This window comes from Aspergillus eucalypticola, assembly GCF_003184535.1.
Source record: "Aspergillus eucalypticola CBS 122712 chromosome Unknown BO83scaffold_9, whole genome shotgun sequence".
In the NCBI taxonomy this organism is placed as follows: domain Eukaryota; kingdom Fungi; phylum Ascomycota; class Eurotiomycetes; order Eurotiales; family Aspergillaceae; genus Aspergillus; species Aspergillus eucalypticola.
Genome location: NW_020290283.1, coordinates 99,968 through 115,420, shown reverse-complemented (window position 1 = coordinate 115,420; position 15,453 = coordinate 99,968). Strand labels below are relative to the sequence as shown.

General features: G+C 50.9%; 5 protein-coding genes across 5 annotated transcripts; 4 read left to right on the top strand and 1 right to left on the bottom strand.

Moving 5' to 3' along the window:
* Nucleotides 1-208: 208 nt before the first annotated feature.
* aah1 (adenosine deaminase) lies at nt 209-1,506 on the top strand. Its single transcript, XM_025530992.1, has one exon. The coding sequence runs from the start codon at nt 338-340 to the stop codon at nt 1,409-1,411; it is 1,074 nt and encodes a 357-aa protein (XP_025389120.1). The 5' UTR covers nt 209-337; the 3' UTR covers nt 1,412-1,506.
* Nucleotides 1,507-1,685: 179 nt separating this feature from the next.
* Nucleotides 1,686-2,447, top strand: BO83DRAFT_436433 (uncharacterized protein; the record flags this gene model as incomplete). Its single annotated transcript, XM_025535955.1, has 1 exon — nt 1,686-2,447. One exon carries the CDS (start codon nt 1,686-1,688, stop codon nt 2,274-2,276), a length of 591 nt encoding a protein of 196 aa, XP_025389119.1. The 3' UTR covers nt 2,277-2,447.
* Nucleotides 2,448-2,595: 148 nt separating this feature from the next.
* Nucleotides 2,596-3,937, top strand: BO83DRAFT_377433 (complex I 24 kDa subunit family protein). Its single transcript, XM_025530991.1, has 3 exons — nt 2,596-2,772; nt 2,905-3,195; nt 3,273-3,937. The coding sequence occupies exons 1-3, from the start codon at nt 2,650-2,652 to the stop codon at nt 3,666-3,668; spliced, it is 810 nt and encodes a 269-aa protein (XP_025389118.1). The 5' UTR covers nt 2,596-2,649; the 3' UTR covers nt 3,669-3,937.
* Nucleotides 3,938-4,222: 285 nt separating this feature from the next.
* Nucleotides 4,223-13,871, bottom strand: BO83DRAFT_436431 (putative SNF2 family helicase). Its single transcript, XM_025535954.1, has 7 exons — nt 13,626-13,871; nt 12,731-13,552; nt 10,606-11,055; nt 10,410-10,554; nt 9,624-10,358; nt 4,716-9,572; nt 4,223-4,639 (listed from the first exon to the last, which is right to left on the bottom strand). Exons 1-7 carry the CDS (start codon nt 13,672-13,674, stop codon nt 4,336-4,338), a joined length of 7,362 nt encoding a protein of 2,453 aa, XP_025389117.1. The 5' UTR covers nt 13,675-13,871; the 3' UTR covers nt 4,223-4,335.
* A 142-nt stretch (nt 13,872-14,013) lies between these two features.
* On the top strand, nt 14,014-15,420 carry BO83DRAFT_377430 (prohibitin subunit PHB2). Its single transcript, XM_025530990.1, has 4 exons — nt 14,014-14,239; nt 14,299-14,367; nt 14,422-14,777; nt 14,834-15,420. The coding sequence occupies exons 1-4, from the start codon at nt 14,068-14,070 to the stop codon at nt 15,155-15,157; spliced, it is 921 nt and encodes a 306-aa protein (XP_025389116.1). The 5' UTR covers nt 14,014-14,067; the 3' UTR covers nt 15,158-15,420.
* The last annotated feature ends 33 nt before the right edge of the window (nt 15,421-15,453 follow it).

Here is a 15,453-nt window from a genome sequence, read left to right as displayed (position 1 = left end):
AAGAAGGGAAAAAAGAAGTAAAAGAAGCTTATCGTTGTCTCGTGGCCTGACGAATCCACCCACCGGGCGCGGAGTGGGGCCTCAGGAACAATCGCTGTTTGGCTGCGGGATTTTATCATTTGACTCAATCTGCGCTCCACACTTTTAGCTTGCTTCGGACGGAGTACCGCTTTGGGATAAATACTCAAAGTCATTTCTTGGATGGTTGTGAGGATTTACTTTATAAGGTCGTGGGTGTCCTCGTTTTTTTTATGGTTTCGCGATTGTTCTTCAATAAAGGAATACTATCCTTCTACTGTTCTTGTTACACTCTACATAAGGAGACACTGCCTACAAAATGTGCCAATTCAATACCCCCCAAGAATCCCACTGGCACGCTTTCCTCCAAGGCCTGCCCAAATGTGAACACCACGTCCACCTCGAGGGCTGCCTCACCCCCGACCTAATCTTCGAGCTCGCCTCTAGAAACAACGTCCAACTACCTCAAACCCCCGAATACACCTCCATCGACACCCTTACCGCCCGGTACGGCAACTTCTCCTCGCTTGACGACTTCCTCCACTTCTACTTCATCGGCATGTCCGTGCTGCACCACGAGTCCGACTTCTCCGACCTCGCCTGGGCCTATTTCCAAAAAGCGCACGCCGACGGCGTCCATCACGCCGAAGTCTTTTTCGATCCCCAGGTCCACCAGGACCGCGGCATTCCGTACGAGACCATCGTGCGGGGGTTCGTGGCGGGGTGTGAGCGCGCCGAGAAAGAGCTGGGTCTCTCGACCAAGTTGATTCTCTGCTTTGTGAGGCACTTGCCGGTCGAGTCGGCGGAGAAGACCTACCAGAAGATTCTGGAGAATGGGCACTTTGACAGTGAGGTTGTGCATGGGTTGGGGTATTCGTCATCTGAGGTCGGCCCGCCCAAGGATATGTTCAGGGAGATTTATGCCTCGGCTAGGGAAAGGGGGGTCAGGTTGACGGCTCATGCGGGCGAGGAGGGTGATCCGACGTATATTAGTACGGCGTTGGAGATGGGCGCCAGTCGTATTGATCATGGAATTCGGTTGGTGGAGGATGAGGTGCTTATGGAGAGAGTGGCGAGGGAGGGCATTCTCTTGACGGTTTGTCCGTTGTCGAATGTGCAGTTGAAGTGTGTGAAGGAGGTTGGGGAGGTGCCGATTCGCAAGTTCTTGGATAATGGGGTCAAGTTCTCCATTAACAGTGATGATCCGGCGTACTTTGGAGGTTATATTTTGGATAATTATTGTGCGGTGCAGGATGCGTTTGGGTTGAGTGTTTTGGAGTGGAAGACTATTGCGGTGAATAGTGTGAGTGAGAGTTGGATTGAGGAGGAGAGGAAGTTGGAGTTGGTTAGGAGGATTGAGGACCATGTTGGAAAGTTTGCGCATTTGGGTTAGGTTTGTTATTTGATGGTGTAGATGGGGGTTATGGAGTTGGTGTAATGAGTGGATGATAGATGCATATTTCAATCAAGCGTGATCTCAACTATCAATTAAACATTGTAGTGTGGATTGTAGCTCATTTCGTGGAATCTGGGCTATAAGTTAGTTATCTGATCGCATGCCAATGACTAAGATTGAAGTGTTGGCCCGCGGCGCATCAAACACCAGACATTAAATCCAACAGCAATAGACACAAAGAATATACTACTCCTTACTATTACTCTGGAAGATGCCGCCAACCATTTCCCCGCTGGCCTGTTGCATCCCCCGCACGCCCATCTTATGGTTCTCCCGCAACTTCCATTCGCACAAATTGTCCCGGACATTCTCATCATCGTCATCATCACTATCCAGATCTCCGCTCTCCGTGTCTCTACAAGTACCCTCTACGCGACATACATCTACGAGCATCACCAACACAAACCCTCCCACAATCGAGAAGATCTCCTATCTTCGCACCTACCAGAAACGAACCATGTCTGCTGCTCCCATTCCCGACCGGTACAAACTGGTCTTCTTCGTCCCGCATTCCGACCTCGAGGCCTGTAAAGAAGCAGTATTCGCGACCGGGGCGGGAACTTTCCCCGGGGGCAAGTACAAGAAGTGCTGTTTCCAGATGCCCGGTCAAGGCCAATTTCTGCCGTCTGAGGGTGCGAATCCTGCCATTGGTGAAGTTGGGACGGTCGAGACGGTCGAGGAGATGAAGGTGGAGGTGATGTGTCTGGGACGGTCGGTTATGCTGCAGGCAGTTGAGGCATTGATCAAGGCTCATCCATATGAGGAGGTCGCGTATGAGGTGTATAAGATGGAAAATGTGTAATAAACGGTTGGGGATGTCGGATGCGTTGCTGGGTTATAGGCCCGGTCGTTTTAGGTGTCACGAAGGCGTTTTGGAGAGATTTAGTTGTGGAGGTGCCTGTTATTAGTCCAGATGAATCTGCAAGCCAAATTAAAGCTGATCAAATAATATTAGAATTTTTGGATAGTGTTGGAAGAAGCTGTGATGTTGCAAAAAGGCCGTCGAGAGGGTCGTTCATTGGCACAAGGCGGGAGTAATCTGTCGGCGCTGATTGGTCAGCCGCAGCTCCCGCAAAACGCCTCTTCGACTCCAAGTCGGTCGTTCACCTTCAATCCATCAGATCAAGTCCTCCAATCCCCTCCCCATACCCTCAGTCCCCTCTCCTCTGCCAGCAATGGCTTCCAAATTCTTCCCCGCCGTCCCGCGGACTGGCCGTCAGCTCTTCCAGCAGATCCCCAAGACCCAATTCAGACCCTTCTCGGCTGGTCCGCAACGCTTCAGCGACTCCCTTGCCGTGGTACGTCCCAAGCACTCTTATGGCTGACTCGGAATTTGGCGGCATGTTGGATATTATCCCGCTTGTCAATTGCGCGTCAAAAAGCCATATCTTTTACGAGGGCGTCTTTGCTAACCAGTTGACTTTGTCCAGCACCGCAACAAAGGCGATAACAACCCGAATGTTCCGTTCAAGTTCACCGAGCAAAACCTCAAGCTCATCGATGAGATCCTCAAGCGCTATCCCCCCCAGTACAAGAAGGCCGCTGTCATGCCGGTCCTGGACGTTGGTCAGCGCCAGCACGGCTACACCAGCATCAGCGTCATGAACGAGGTCGCCCGTCTCCTGGAGATGCCCCCCATGCGTGTCTACGAAGTCGCAACCTTCTATACCATGTACAACCGTGAGCCGGTTGGCAAGTACTTTGTTCAGCTTTGCACGACGGTATGAAAATGGAGACCCCCCCTACCTCGCGTGCCATACCTTTCCTCGTCTTCGTCATCGCTGACAAGCCATTTCAGACACCCTGCCAGCTCGGTGGTTGCGGTAGCGACAAGATCGTCAAGGCGATCACGGAACACCTGGGTATCACCCCCGGACACACTACCGAAGACGGCCTCTTCACCTTCGTCGAGGTCGAATGCCTGGGTGCCTGCGTCAACGCTCCCATGGTCCAGATCAACGACGACTACTACGAGGACCTTACCCCCGAATCGATGAAGTCGCTGCTCACCGCTCTCAAGGAGTCCGCCACGGCCACCGAGGCTGGTCAGACGGTCAAGGTGCCCGCTCCGGGTCCTCTGAGCGGCAGAGACACATGCGAGAACAGCGCAGGATTGACCAACCTGATCGAGCCCGTGTGGGACCCGGCTACGATGATGAGAAAGGACGGGGCTTTGGACGAGCAAACACAATAAATGAAGATAAACCCATAATTCGAGCCAGACAATATAGTTTCGATACCGTGTGCTGGATGGTTCCAAATCCTGTCATGTTCCCCCTTTCCTTTTTCCTTTTCTGCCCTGGTTGGTGAAACTGGACGGGCCACCAGGTAACGCTTATGTACAGTACGTTGTTTCTGATTTCTCTCTTTTGCGTAGGGGGAAAGTCGGATATGGTGGGATTGATGTCAACTACCATAGAGGATCTCGTTAGCAGTAACCAATGCAGTTCTTTTCAATGTTAACTGGGATCTCAGTATCCATACCCTTGATCCTGTTTCTGGGCTGTGGTGCTGAGGTATGAGGTAGTTACTGCAGCCCTTGGACTCTAAATTAGATAAGAGAAGAACGTCTGACTGATTTGCTGGTGGTGTTCCTGCCCAATTTGGTCATGAATATCTTGGACATGCACTTTCCTATCTAGAGCTACTTCATGTGGACTGTGAACTACGAATTCGTCTTGCTATCTGGGAAACACAAATTCAGTCTTCCTAATCACAGTGACTCGATGAAGTTAACTCTGACGAATACGCACACACCAAATATGAACACCCCCCTTCGCTAATCCAAATTGCAAGGCGGAAAGCCAGAAACTTCGCACACTACCATTCACTGAACTCACTGCACGAGATTTTCCAAACACTCAAAACGCGTCGTTAAAAACCAAGGGCGGCCCCTCACACTTGATCACCCTGCCATCCAAGGCTTCTCCGTGAGCCACGAGCTCAGCCTTGCCGTCCCTTTCTATCAATATCTTGTCTCGGCGTTGTTGAAAGATGTTCACGTCTATCGTGTGCTTGGCAAGTAGGTGATAGACGTGAACGTGACGCCTTTGCCCATATCGCCGGGACCGTCCGATGGCTTGGGTCATTGCGGACTCATAATCATACTGTGTCTCGGCGTTCATAGGAGATAGAAAGATAACGTGATTGGCCGATTGAAAATTCCTGCAATTACATTAGGCACAAGCTACAACAACCCTAGGAGAGGGGGGATGGCAGGGAGGGTGGGAGGGCAACTTACAAGCCGGCCGCCATCTCCCCTCCAAGATTCAGGATCAACACTTTGTCTTCCTGCAAGCTTGCCTCTTGGAATTCTGCGATCTTTTGCATTGACTTGCGGTCTGTCGTTAAGATCGCCGTGTGCTTTATCTGGGCGAGATCCAATGCCTTGGACGCGACTTTGATGAGCTCGGGATATTGTATGAAGACCAGGGCCCGCTCGTCGTTGGGGATCCCGTTGAGGATCTCAATCAGTTTGTCCAACTTGCTGCCGCCGTATACTGCACTCTCATCGACGCTACCCTCTCCGAGCATGGATCCTGCGATGATAGTGAACTTCTTTATTGGGCTGTGGCATCCATACACAATACACTCCTCTTTTTCCAACGTTTTTGAAGCACAATCCATGCACAGAGTATGGCCGCACGATCCTGAGACATTTGCGTTCTCGATACCTTGCAACCCGCAGTAACAACCATTGCATTGCGGAAGTCCAGCACCTGTTAGCAAAAGCTGCACAGCTGAGAGAAACCTAATGGCGCTTTTGCGCAGTGCCCATTCCCCGATGAGCCTCTGGATGGCTGTTATGGCTTCTCTCAGAAATGGTTCGGCTTCGCAAGCTCGCTCGGGCTTCTTGGGAAGCGAAACGTCTGTGCCATCGTCGTCGTTTCCGGAATGCTCACTGCCGCTGGTTTTCTTGGCCTGGGTCCGCTGGGAGCTCTGCTTGGCGACCTTGGGCTTGGAAGAATCATCGAGGTCATCGTTGGCCGCCGATTCACTGCTCTCGCTATCGTTTTCTGCATCAGACGAGTTGCTTTCATCACCTGGCACTTGCTCTACAGGAATATCAAAGAAGTACACCCAGTCATCAGCGTCCGATGCATCGAATGCTTCTCTCAAGAAAGAATAAGCTTCTCGGGTGATGGCCATGGCACCAAAATCGTCTCTGAAGAACTTTTCGATGAACTTGTCAAGGTGCTCACAATCAAATTCAAAACGGCAGTAAAGCCACGCTGCCAACTTCAATTCCATATTCATTTCGTCTTTGAGATCATTGAGCTGTTCCTCCCTGGTGGCGATCAGGGATGCGCATGTTGTTAGCTCCGGCTCGCCGTCTTCGTTCCATCGACCATGAAGCGCTAGGGATGAGCAACGTTTGAGCAACGCCTCTTCGGCCGTTGAACTTGTTCCAATAATCTCGTCCAACCGGTTGACTTGGTCACTGCTGAATCTTCCTCGGCCACTTCGACGGAGCTGGCGGTTGTATGTCATAATCTGCCTCCAGAGTTCCAGATAGATTACTCGTTCTGCCGGTGATGACTGGACCACAATTATGTGCTCTGACGATGGGATCTCGTCAATATCAGCAACATTTCGCCGTGCAAACCGGTCCAAGAACCTCTGGGCTAGCTTGTGTCGACGTTCGTGCCAGACTTGGCTATAGGGTGCCCGTAACGATTGGAACGCTTCCGCAGCAGAGCGCTGCTTGAGTCGCAGCTTGACATATTTGTTCTGTAATCGACGGTCATCCTCGTCTACTCCGAGATGCACGTTGAGGAAAGGTGCAATGCCGTTGACGTCGGCAAAATCATTGAGTGGCGGTGTCCCTGACAGTACCCATTTCGATCGAGCTTTGAGTGAGAGGAGCGGGCTGAGCCTTTCGGGGTCTGCATATGTGAACTCATCTATGACAAGACGATCAAAAGAGAACATATGAAGAAACGGGGTTCTGACGGCCCCCCAATCCTGCATACTACTTTTGCTTATGTTGAACACCTTTCGGTCGTCCCACTTTTTCGCCTTTCGGCCAGCTGTTTTGGGAAGACCTGGTCGGACTTGCTTGTCCTCCGTCGCAGAATCGTCATATTGAGTGTCATCGTCTGGTTCTAATGCAGGTTCCTCAACCAACTCATCTTTTTCATGACTCTGGATTTTGAGGTACTGGTCCGTTTTCGATCTCAGCATCTGGGTGTCGGTTTCGTCTTCTGTTTCGGTATCCTCAGCACTCGATATCTCCGCAAATACCTCATGGCCCTCTTGTTCTGAAGCGTGGTTGCCTTTGACGTACTGACTACCACGGAGGCGCCGAGATGGGCAATATGTGAGATGTGTTTGAGAATTCTTGATAGTTTGTCGCTTAAGACGAATTGACGCGAGAAGCGCGCTTGGACCCTGGCTGGTCAAAAATCGGACTTGCTCTTTCAGTGCGACTTGAGCGTCTTCAAACCAGGCGTCAAAATTTCGCCCTGCCTTTTTGGGAGCCTGAGGAGTGCCAGTGAATTTCTGGAGCTTTTCATAGTATGCTGGGTTGTTGAAGATTGACCAGGATACTAGAATGATGTCACTCCGCCGAACGTCACTTATGGACACTTTTGCGAATGAACCCGCCTGTGCAAATACCAAGACCTTCAATCTAGAACCCAGAAACTTGGAGATTTCTGACTGCCATTGCTGAATCATTATTTGCGGCACAACAATAAGAGTTGCCTTGCACGGAATGAACCCGTCAATTTCCGCAGGGGTTGGCAGGCGCTCCCTTCCATGCTGCGTATCGATTAAGCCTAAGGTGATGGCTGTTTTCCCGTAACCAACATCATCAGCTATGACACCACCTCGAATAGCCTTCTGACTGGTGACTCGCCCCTCTGCGCGCCACATCAACGATGGAAGCAGCGCCTCCTCCGTCTCTTCTTCCGTGAACGGTGGGACATCATCATCTTCTTGCCGGACCATCCACGATAGTGATCTCAGTTGCTCCGGCCGCAGAGCCAGACGGAAGTTAGGCGGCTGAGGAGCTGCGACGTCAGTCTTGTTGTCTGTAAGCTTGAACTTGGGAAACATGACGTTTCTACTATCAAACGAATTCGGGACCAGGCGCCAGTGAAACGACACGTCTTTGACAATACTATTTTGCACCAACTTATCATACGCCTGATGCAATAGGTACTGGACGTTGAGAGTGACGCGCAAGTCAGCTAGGCCCTGCTCATCGATCTTTCGGAAGATCAGGAACGGCGGGGGTCTCGCTTTCGCCTGGCGCTCATAGAGAGCTGCATCGTATGGATCTTCATACGCCATGATCCGTCCTCTATTGTCACGGCCCCATATGATGCGCGGTTTCAGCGGCACACATGTGCATGTCGAGTTACCGTCCTCACCAGGGGTGTCAGTGTCAGAGACTGCGTTCCAGTCCTCAAAGCCAGAGATGACTGCCGCTTTCTGTAGGAGCCAAGAGAGGTCCTGAAGCAAGGATGGTGAGTCTATTGGGTTTATGATCTCCCACGATTCTTTCTTCCAAAGCACCTCCATGGCTGCTGGCTGTGCTTTAAATGAGAGTAAAGGTATGTTAGCCTCATGACACCCTGATCGGGAAATTGTGATGTTGGTCGCCTCATCCAACCTTTGGCATGAGATAGGTGCCTCAGGGAGATACAGGTTCAGGGCCACCTTGGGAGCTCTAATCCATTGACGGAAGTAGATGTGAACGGGCTGCGGAACCTCGCTTGCCTTGGGTGAACGCCATGAGTGGGACACCTCTGCGATGGTCTGTCTCTGTTCGTAACCGCAAACACGTTCATGGTCCCAAGCAAATACGAAGAAATCTTTGTTTGCATCCCCGAGCTTCGTCGGGTCCAGGAAGAGGAATACCGGGCGATTGTACTCACCAGCTGATCTTTTGTGCAGTGAAGCGTATGCCGTACCGCAGTCTGGCAGAAGATCATACGTCCCCCGGATGTCTGCCTCTAGGCCGGCCACCGCTGAATCGGGACCTTCGACTTGAATTTCCGTCCAACGATCTGTTCCAATAACCTCTGCAGTATTGAGGCCGCATTTAACTTCATAAGACTCGACTTTCTCGCCAGATCCGGAGAAATACAGCGTCCGTCTGGAGCTCAGAGGCCCACAGATTTCCCAATCTCCCTCCAAAAGTGACGCAGACACAGGTGTCATGCGAGCAATTGGCTTAGACAGGATCTCTCGTATCAGACAAAGTGCAGGAGTATCCTTTGGAGGTTTGGAAAACAAGTTCCATTCAATGCTGGACGCACTGATCAACAGACGTAAGAAAGAGTGTTTGCCTTCATAGTGGATGGTCCAGATCTCGTTCCGCTTCATAGTCAGAATCCGGAGTTCATCGCCAACAGCTAGCTCAATTATATCCAAAAAATCTTTCCAAACATACGCAGGACAATTCAGCGACGTGTCGCGAGCCAAAGACGCATAACAATCTGAAGAAATGCCAGAAACCACTAATCTAGCTGGCAAATCACGATTGAGTTCACTGACAAAGTCCAACGGCATGGTGCGGTGGAGAACATCATAGCGTTTGAAAGCATGTGAAGGGTTACCTCCACACTCGGAGCAGACCGTGTGGTGACATAAGGTGCATCTCAAGATACCCGAGCTTATGTTGGTCTGTCTCTCGCAGACGCAGTATCTTGCACTGCTTGCTGCCCGCATCTGGAGTTGCGAAATATCGGTGCGAGCAGCACAGGTGAGCTGTATGTCATGTGGTGTCATCATATGACCGTCTTGAGGCAAAACACGGTGGTTTTTGCGAGATGATGCTTTTCCGATGGGTGCGCCTTGGCCTGGCTTCAGAATTCTATGTCCGTTGATCAATGCAGAAAGGATCGCTACACCGACGACCGTAGAGGTCATTGCATTTCCTGCAAGGTCTTGCAACTCACGCTGGGTTTCACGTGTTAGTAGAAGTCGGTCGAGCGGCAAGCCTTGCAACGCCAAAGACTCGAGACCACAGAGAGGACCGCCTCTGGTCGAGATATATGGGATTCCGGATGGAGTGATGCACCCAACGATTCCTGGTGCCCGTACATCGATCTCACGTTCGATTCCCTGTGAGAGTTCGATGCATCTCCTAATACAGGTCAGTTTCAATCAACTGTTTAGAGAGGAGATTGTCACTGACTCCTTAAAGTGCATGTCGTAACCTTCTGCCATCTTGCGCAGGAAGTTCATGTCCAAAGTCTCCCAAATGCGCTCTGGCAAGGACGCCATCCATTTTCTCCAACAGAAGTCGGGCATCTGACAACTGCCATCGTCCTGCGATTTACTTACTGGGCGTTTGTCACCGAGAGCGTTATCCTGGCGGTAAGACAGATGGCGGGCCTGATACCTTTCCCAATTTACCGGTTTACGAGCCAGCTTTGCGCGTATCGCCATATCAGTCTCGATTTGTTCGAGCCTCTTGTCATCTGCGTCAATAAGAAACATGCCGGCTGGAGAGCTAGCGGGGCGCCTGAATTCAGTCATGGTGCGTGACCAACGACCTATTTGGTACCGTGAAGATTCATCTTTGTCCATGGCTTTCTTATCGACACAAAGCATGTATCCTCGCTCCCGTGTTTGTGGCAGATAGTATGCCTTTGTGTCGACGTCGAGGTGAGTGGCATGGTACTCGATGTCCTGCCAGTACGTCTGGATCTTCTTCCACGGGGCGCTCTTGACATTTTCTAGTATAATCAAGGGAGGCCTATAGACCTTTGCGTACCGGATAATGGCCCAAAAAGTCCCTCCCGACTCACCTTTATCATCAAGTGTTTTCCGTTTGTTATTCAGATTCGAGAAGTCCACGCACGAAAAACCGGCAACCAAGATATCAGGATTCTTGGGAACCTTTTCCAAAGACCCATACGCAGTTTGGCTAGTGCGATCGAGTTAGGCCTGAACAACAGAAAGTGGGGGCTCTACTTACGCTACACGACGATTGAGTTCCCTCACATCACGGAAGAGGCGAGGTGGACGAAAGTTTCGCTGGATGTATGCCTGTCTGAGGGGGTCAATCTCAGCACTGAAGATGTGACGGAATTCGAAAGTCATATTGAACTGCTCCTGCAGATCTACAGACAAATTAGTTTCGATATAGACGACGCTCATCTCAGATCACTCACGCTTCTGAACCATTTCCAAAGCCAAAATAGGGGACTCAGTGCCGGAGCAGACAGTCGCAATGCGAAGGCGTCTTGAGCCCAAATGGTACAATACACGGTCAAATCCCAGCTCCACTGCCTTTTCTGTGATCGACTTATAAATGTCGTTGAGGTCATGGAGGGGAGGGAGATGCAAAGCGAGCTGGGTCCGAGGAGATCGAGGTCCAGATGGCAACTGGGACCTGACTACTTCAGGCAGCATAAGATTGAGACCGTTCTCGTTGTACTCATCCTCGCTAGAAGGATAGACAGGTTCGTCACGCTCAAAATTGATGATATCTGATTCACATTCATCCGAAGAAAGGATAGCATCATCTTCAGCCATCTCCTGCGCCATCCGTTTCGAAGGACGCGTCGGAAGATCCGACGACCAGGACAGGGTTCTTTTCAGAGAAGAAGACATTTGAAAGGCTACAGAGAATCTTTATGAGAAACGATAAAAACGAAGACTTGAAGCTTCAGAAGCACCTGAACGAATGCTGTGATGGAGCGTGAAGATAGGGTCGAGAAAGGTCACGTGGAGGAGATACAAAGTGAAAGATGAGATGGAGGAGAGATAGGTAGGAAGAGGATATAACACAAGAGAAACATGGCAGAGGAGATTTTGGGGGGAAAGGCCGTGTGTGGGCTTGTGAAAACTTTTCCTACTAGTGAATGGCTGTCGCCATGGTGTGCTGCTTGTTTGTGAATCTTCACAAGACGGTTTTTGTTGTATGGGGGATTTGGGAAACGAGTGAACCCATGGCGAGATGTGCACGGCGAAAACTATGGAGGGCTTGTATTGTGTTGTTTTTGAGAATGGTCTGCTTGATATGGGAGTAGACGGAGTGATAGCAAGACTATCTAGATACAATATAAGCAGGCCTCTGCCTTCTCGTGCATTGTGCTGTCTACTATAGATGTCTTCTCATAGACGTGCCCCTGGTGCCTGGCAAAGAGTAGACTATGGCTTCTCACCACCTCAAAATGTAGCTAGCTACACACTAACCAGACAGAAAGATAGATACTAGTACACGGTATTTCAGTATCCATCGTTACTAAACAGCTAGTACCAGCCTAACAGTATCACATCTACATAAACACTCGAATCTATCAAACCATATAGAAGAGAAGGTACTTGGTCAATGGAACACTTCATGGGAATCAGCGTAGAGCATCTTACCTTTGAAAAAAACATGGTACGGTTTGGTCTGGAAAGAACAATTACTACCCTGGGAGATACTATATCACTGGGTTCGTGATAAGTTGGAAAGTGGTACTACTTCAGACAAGAGTATCGATGAGATAGCAGATACAGGGAATCTATGTCCTCCAGGAGCTGAAGTGCATGTCCTAAGATTTTGCTGTAGGTATCACCGTGACACTTGAGGGCAAATGAGATGATGCGCTGTATGAGATAAATAAGATCTATGTGGTCCTGGAAATGGTAGATTGCATATATTGAAATATATGATTAGTAGGAAAGCAATGACGGTTGAGACGAGGATATAGATGAGAATATGGGAATCTACGTGGTCTAGAAAATAGGATGCATATTTTAGGACCCATGATCAATGGGTAAAAAAATACTTGTTAAGACGAGGTCGTGATAAGATACTAGAAGTTTACAATCAAACACTGCTGATCTGTCTGAAGCAAAACCAATTTGCTGGGATATCCGCTACAGTTGCTGCTATACTATCATGTACATTCCGGAACTTCGCGAGCAAGAAATATAGAGAAGGGGGAATTCTCAGTCCGTGTCTCGCAACTTCAGTAGAAGAAAAAACAAAAGAACCCGCAGTTTGAAACCCCACCAACATGCCCGTATTGCGCCAAAACTCACACCCGGTTCCGGTTGTTGATCAATCAGTCAATCAATGAAAGCCATGACGTTGCTAACATCAAGATGGAGAGATAATGAGGATTGTAGAACAAATCAGATTGTTCGTGCCGAGACATCCTGCATCAGAGGTGCTCGCTGATGCTGTTTTGCGCCCGATTCCTTTTCGTTCCTCATTTAGGAGATAAGAGGGAGAGGAGGGAGGGGGTATAAGATAGATTCAGAGGGGTAGATATGAGGTATTATCCAATCACCGCATAGCACCCTGCATCAACTGCTGCCGGAGGAGCATTATCTGACTGCGTTCCATGGGTGGGAGGGCATCGATCGCAGCCTGCGGCATACTGAGCACTTGCTGTAGAAGCTCTTCCTGTCCTGGCATAGCCTGCGGGGGTTGTTGCGGCGGTGCAGCGGCAGCAAAAGGAGTGTTGACCATTGGAGGCGTAGACACCGGTCCCGGTACAGCGGAGAAGGGTTGGAAGGCTTGCGCGGCGGCAGGAGGGGGTGCAGGTGCACTGGGTTGGCTCGCTTGTTCCACCACCGAGCCGAGGGCACCGTAATCGACCAGGTTCATGAGCAGCAAGGCTTGGAAAATTGCGTAGGCGAGCTGAGGGGCTTGGCGTAGCAGTTCTGTCGCTCTAGCGGGATCCGCCATGACAAGCGACTTCATCTGGGAGAGGACATCGAGGAGCTGGTTTGGGGGCAGGGAAGCGAGTGTTTGGGAGATGGCGTTGGGGCAATCGAGATGCGGGGGGACTTCGACACCCGGAGGCAGAGGAGGGAGAGGCGCGGACTGTTGCTGTTGTTGCTGTTGGGAGCCGTCCTGGACAGCGGGTGCAGAGAGCTGGGAGTAGTCGGGGGGTATGGAGTCCTTTTCATTGTTGTGTGGCCAGTCGACCCGAATCTTGCGGCCCATGATCTCGTAGTCGTTCAGATTGCGGACAGCAGAGGCGGCCGCATCGGCGTCGGCGAAGTCGGCGAATCCGTAACCTTTGGGTTTACCGGTCTCGGGATTCATCATCAGACGGAATTTGGTAACTGTGCCGGCGGAGCTGAGGATGTCTTTGACTTGTTCTTCCGTGAGGTCTGGATAGTGATGGGTTAGTTTGATGCCATTGGGGTGGATGTGGGGGACGCAAGACAAAGGGAGGAGACATACTATAGGGGATGTTCCCCAGGAAGACACTCTTTCCGGCTCCGGGAGCCATGTTTGTGGTTGAGGAGAAAAGAGGGGATGGTATAGATTAGGTGTTTTGGTGGTTGAAGAGGAGATGTTGGAGATAGGAGGAGATGCGCGAGGGAGGAGGTGGTAAATTCCCTGGAACCCGGAGACAAGAGGCTGAGAAGAACTAAACAATGCCCTGGGAGGAACACCCGAGAAGCAATGGCAACAAGTTCTTTGAAGTAATTGGAGATGAATGAAAGATAAGTCCGTTAGAGCGAAGATGATGTCGAAAAGCGGCAGCATCTGCCAAGGCGGTGACGAATCGGGCGATTGATTTGCCGCGAATTCGAGCTTCCAAAGCGACGAAGCCAAAGTGACGCCGCTTACACCAATCCTCTTCCCCGTCTCTCCCTCACCTTCATCTCCCCCCATCATCATGTCCGGGAACCCTAGGGATCAGTTGCACAAGCTCCAGATGGCCCTCCAAAACCGCCGCGGCGGTTTTGGTGGCGGCTTCGGTGGTGGTAATCCTCGCGCCGGCATGGGCTTCGCTACCTTGTTCCTCACTGGTCTTGGAGTATATGCTGTTTCCAACTCGCTGTTTAACGGTGAGCTAATTGTCGTGCATAATCGGTGGAAATAGGGGCTTTACTGACAGCTACTACAGTTGATGGTGGTCACCGTGCGATCAAGTACTCCAGAGTAGGTGGTGTCAAGAAGGAAATCTACAGTGAAGGTACGCATATCCAATGTGCTGCATTCGGCTTCATCTAACAAGTTATCCTTTTAGGAACTCATCTTCGGATTCCCTGGGTCGAAACTCCTATCATCTACGATGTCCGCGCAAAGCCGCGCAATATTGCTTCCCTTACCGGTACCAAGGACTTGCAGATGGTGAACATCACCTGCCGTGTCCTGTCCAGACCCCGTGTCGATGCCCTCCCCCAAATATACCGTACTCTGGGACAGGACTTTGACGAGCGTGTGCTTCCGTCGATTGTGAACGAGGTTTTGAAGAGCGTGGTGGCACAATTCAACGCCAGTCAGTTGATCACTCAGCGTGAGAACGTTGCCCGCTTGGTCCGGGAGAACCTTGCTCGTCGGGCTGCTCGCTTCAACATTGCCTTGGACGATGTGTCGCTTACGGTATGCTAATCCTACTATTACTTCCTCTCTTACCCACTCACTAATACCTTCCACAGCACTTGACCTTCTCCCCCGAGTTCACCGCCGCCGTCGAAGCCAAGCAGGTTGCTCAGCAGGAAGCCCAGCGGGCTGCGTTCCTGGTCGACAAGGCCCGCCAGGAGAAGCAGGCATTCATTGTGCGCGCTCAGGGTGAGGCTCGTTCAGCCGAGCTGATCGGTGACGCCATCAAGAAGAGCAAGAGTTACATTGAGCTGCGGAAGATCGAGAACGCCCGCCACATCGCCCAGATCCTGCAGGAGAACGGTGGCCGGAACAAGCTGTACCTGGACAGTCAGGGACTGGGCTTGAACGTCAACGCGGGCTCCGACGATACGAAATAAGCGGATGGATGGACCGATGGAGAGCAATGGGGACTTTGTTAATGGTGTAGCAAGACATGGCGCTATGAAGATCGTCCGACAGGACGACAGGTGAATGGAATCGGGTACTTGTACAAATAGTTATTCTCAGGTTCGAGCAACGGCGATCAGTTTCTCTTCTCTTCTACAAAAGTCGGGTGGTTACAGTCAGTGTACGAAGCTATCGTGTAATATTGATGTTCAGTTGCAGCGGAGCTGCGGCGGGGACGAATGCGGCGGCGGAAATCTCTACCAGCGGAATCATCCTACCACCAGTT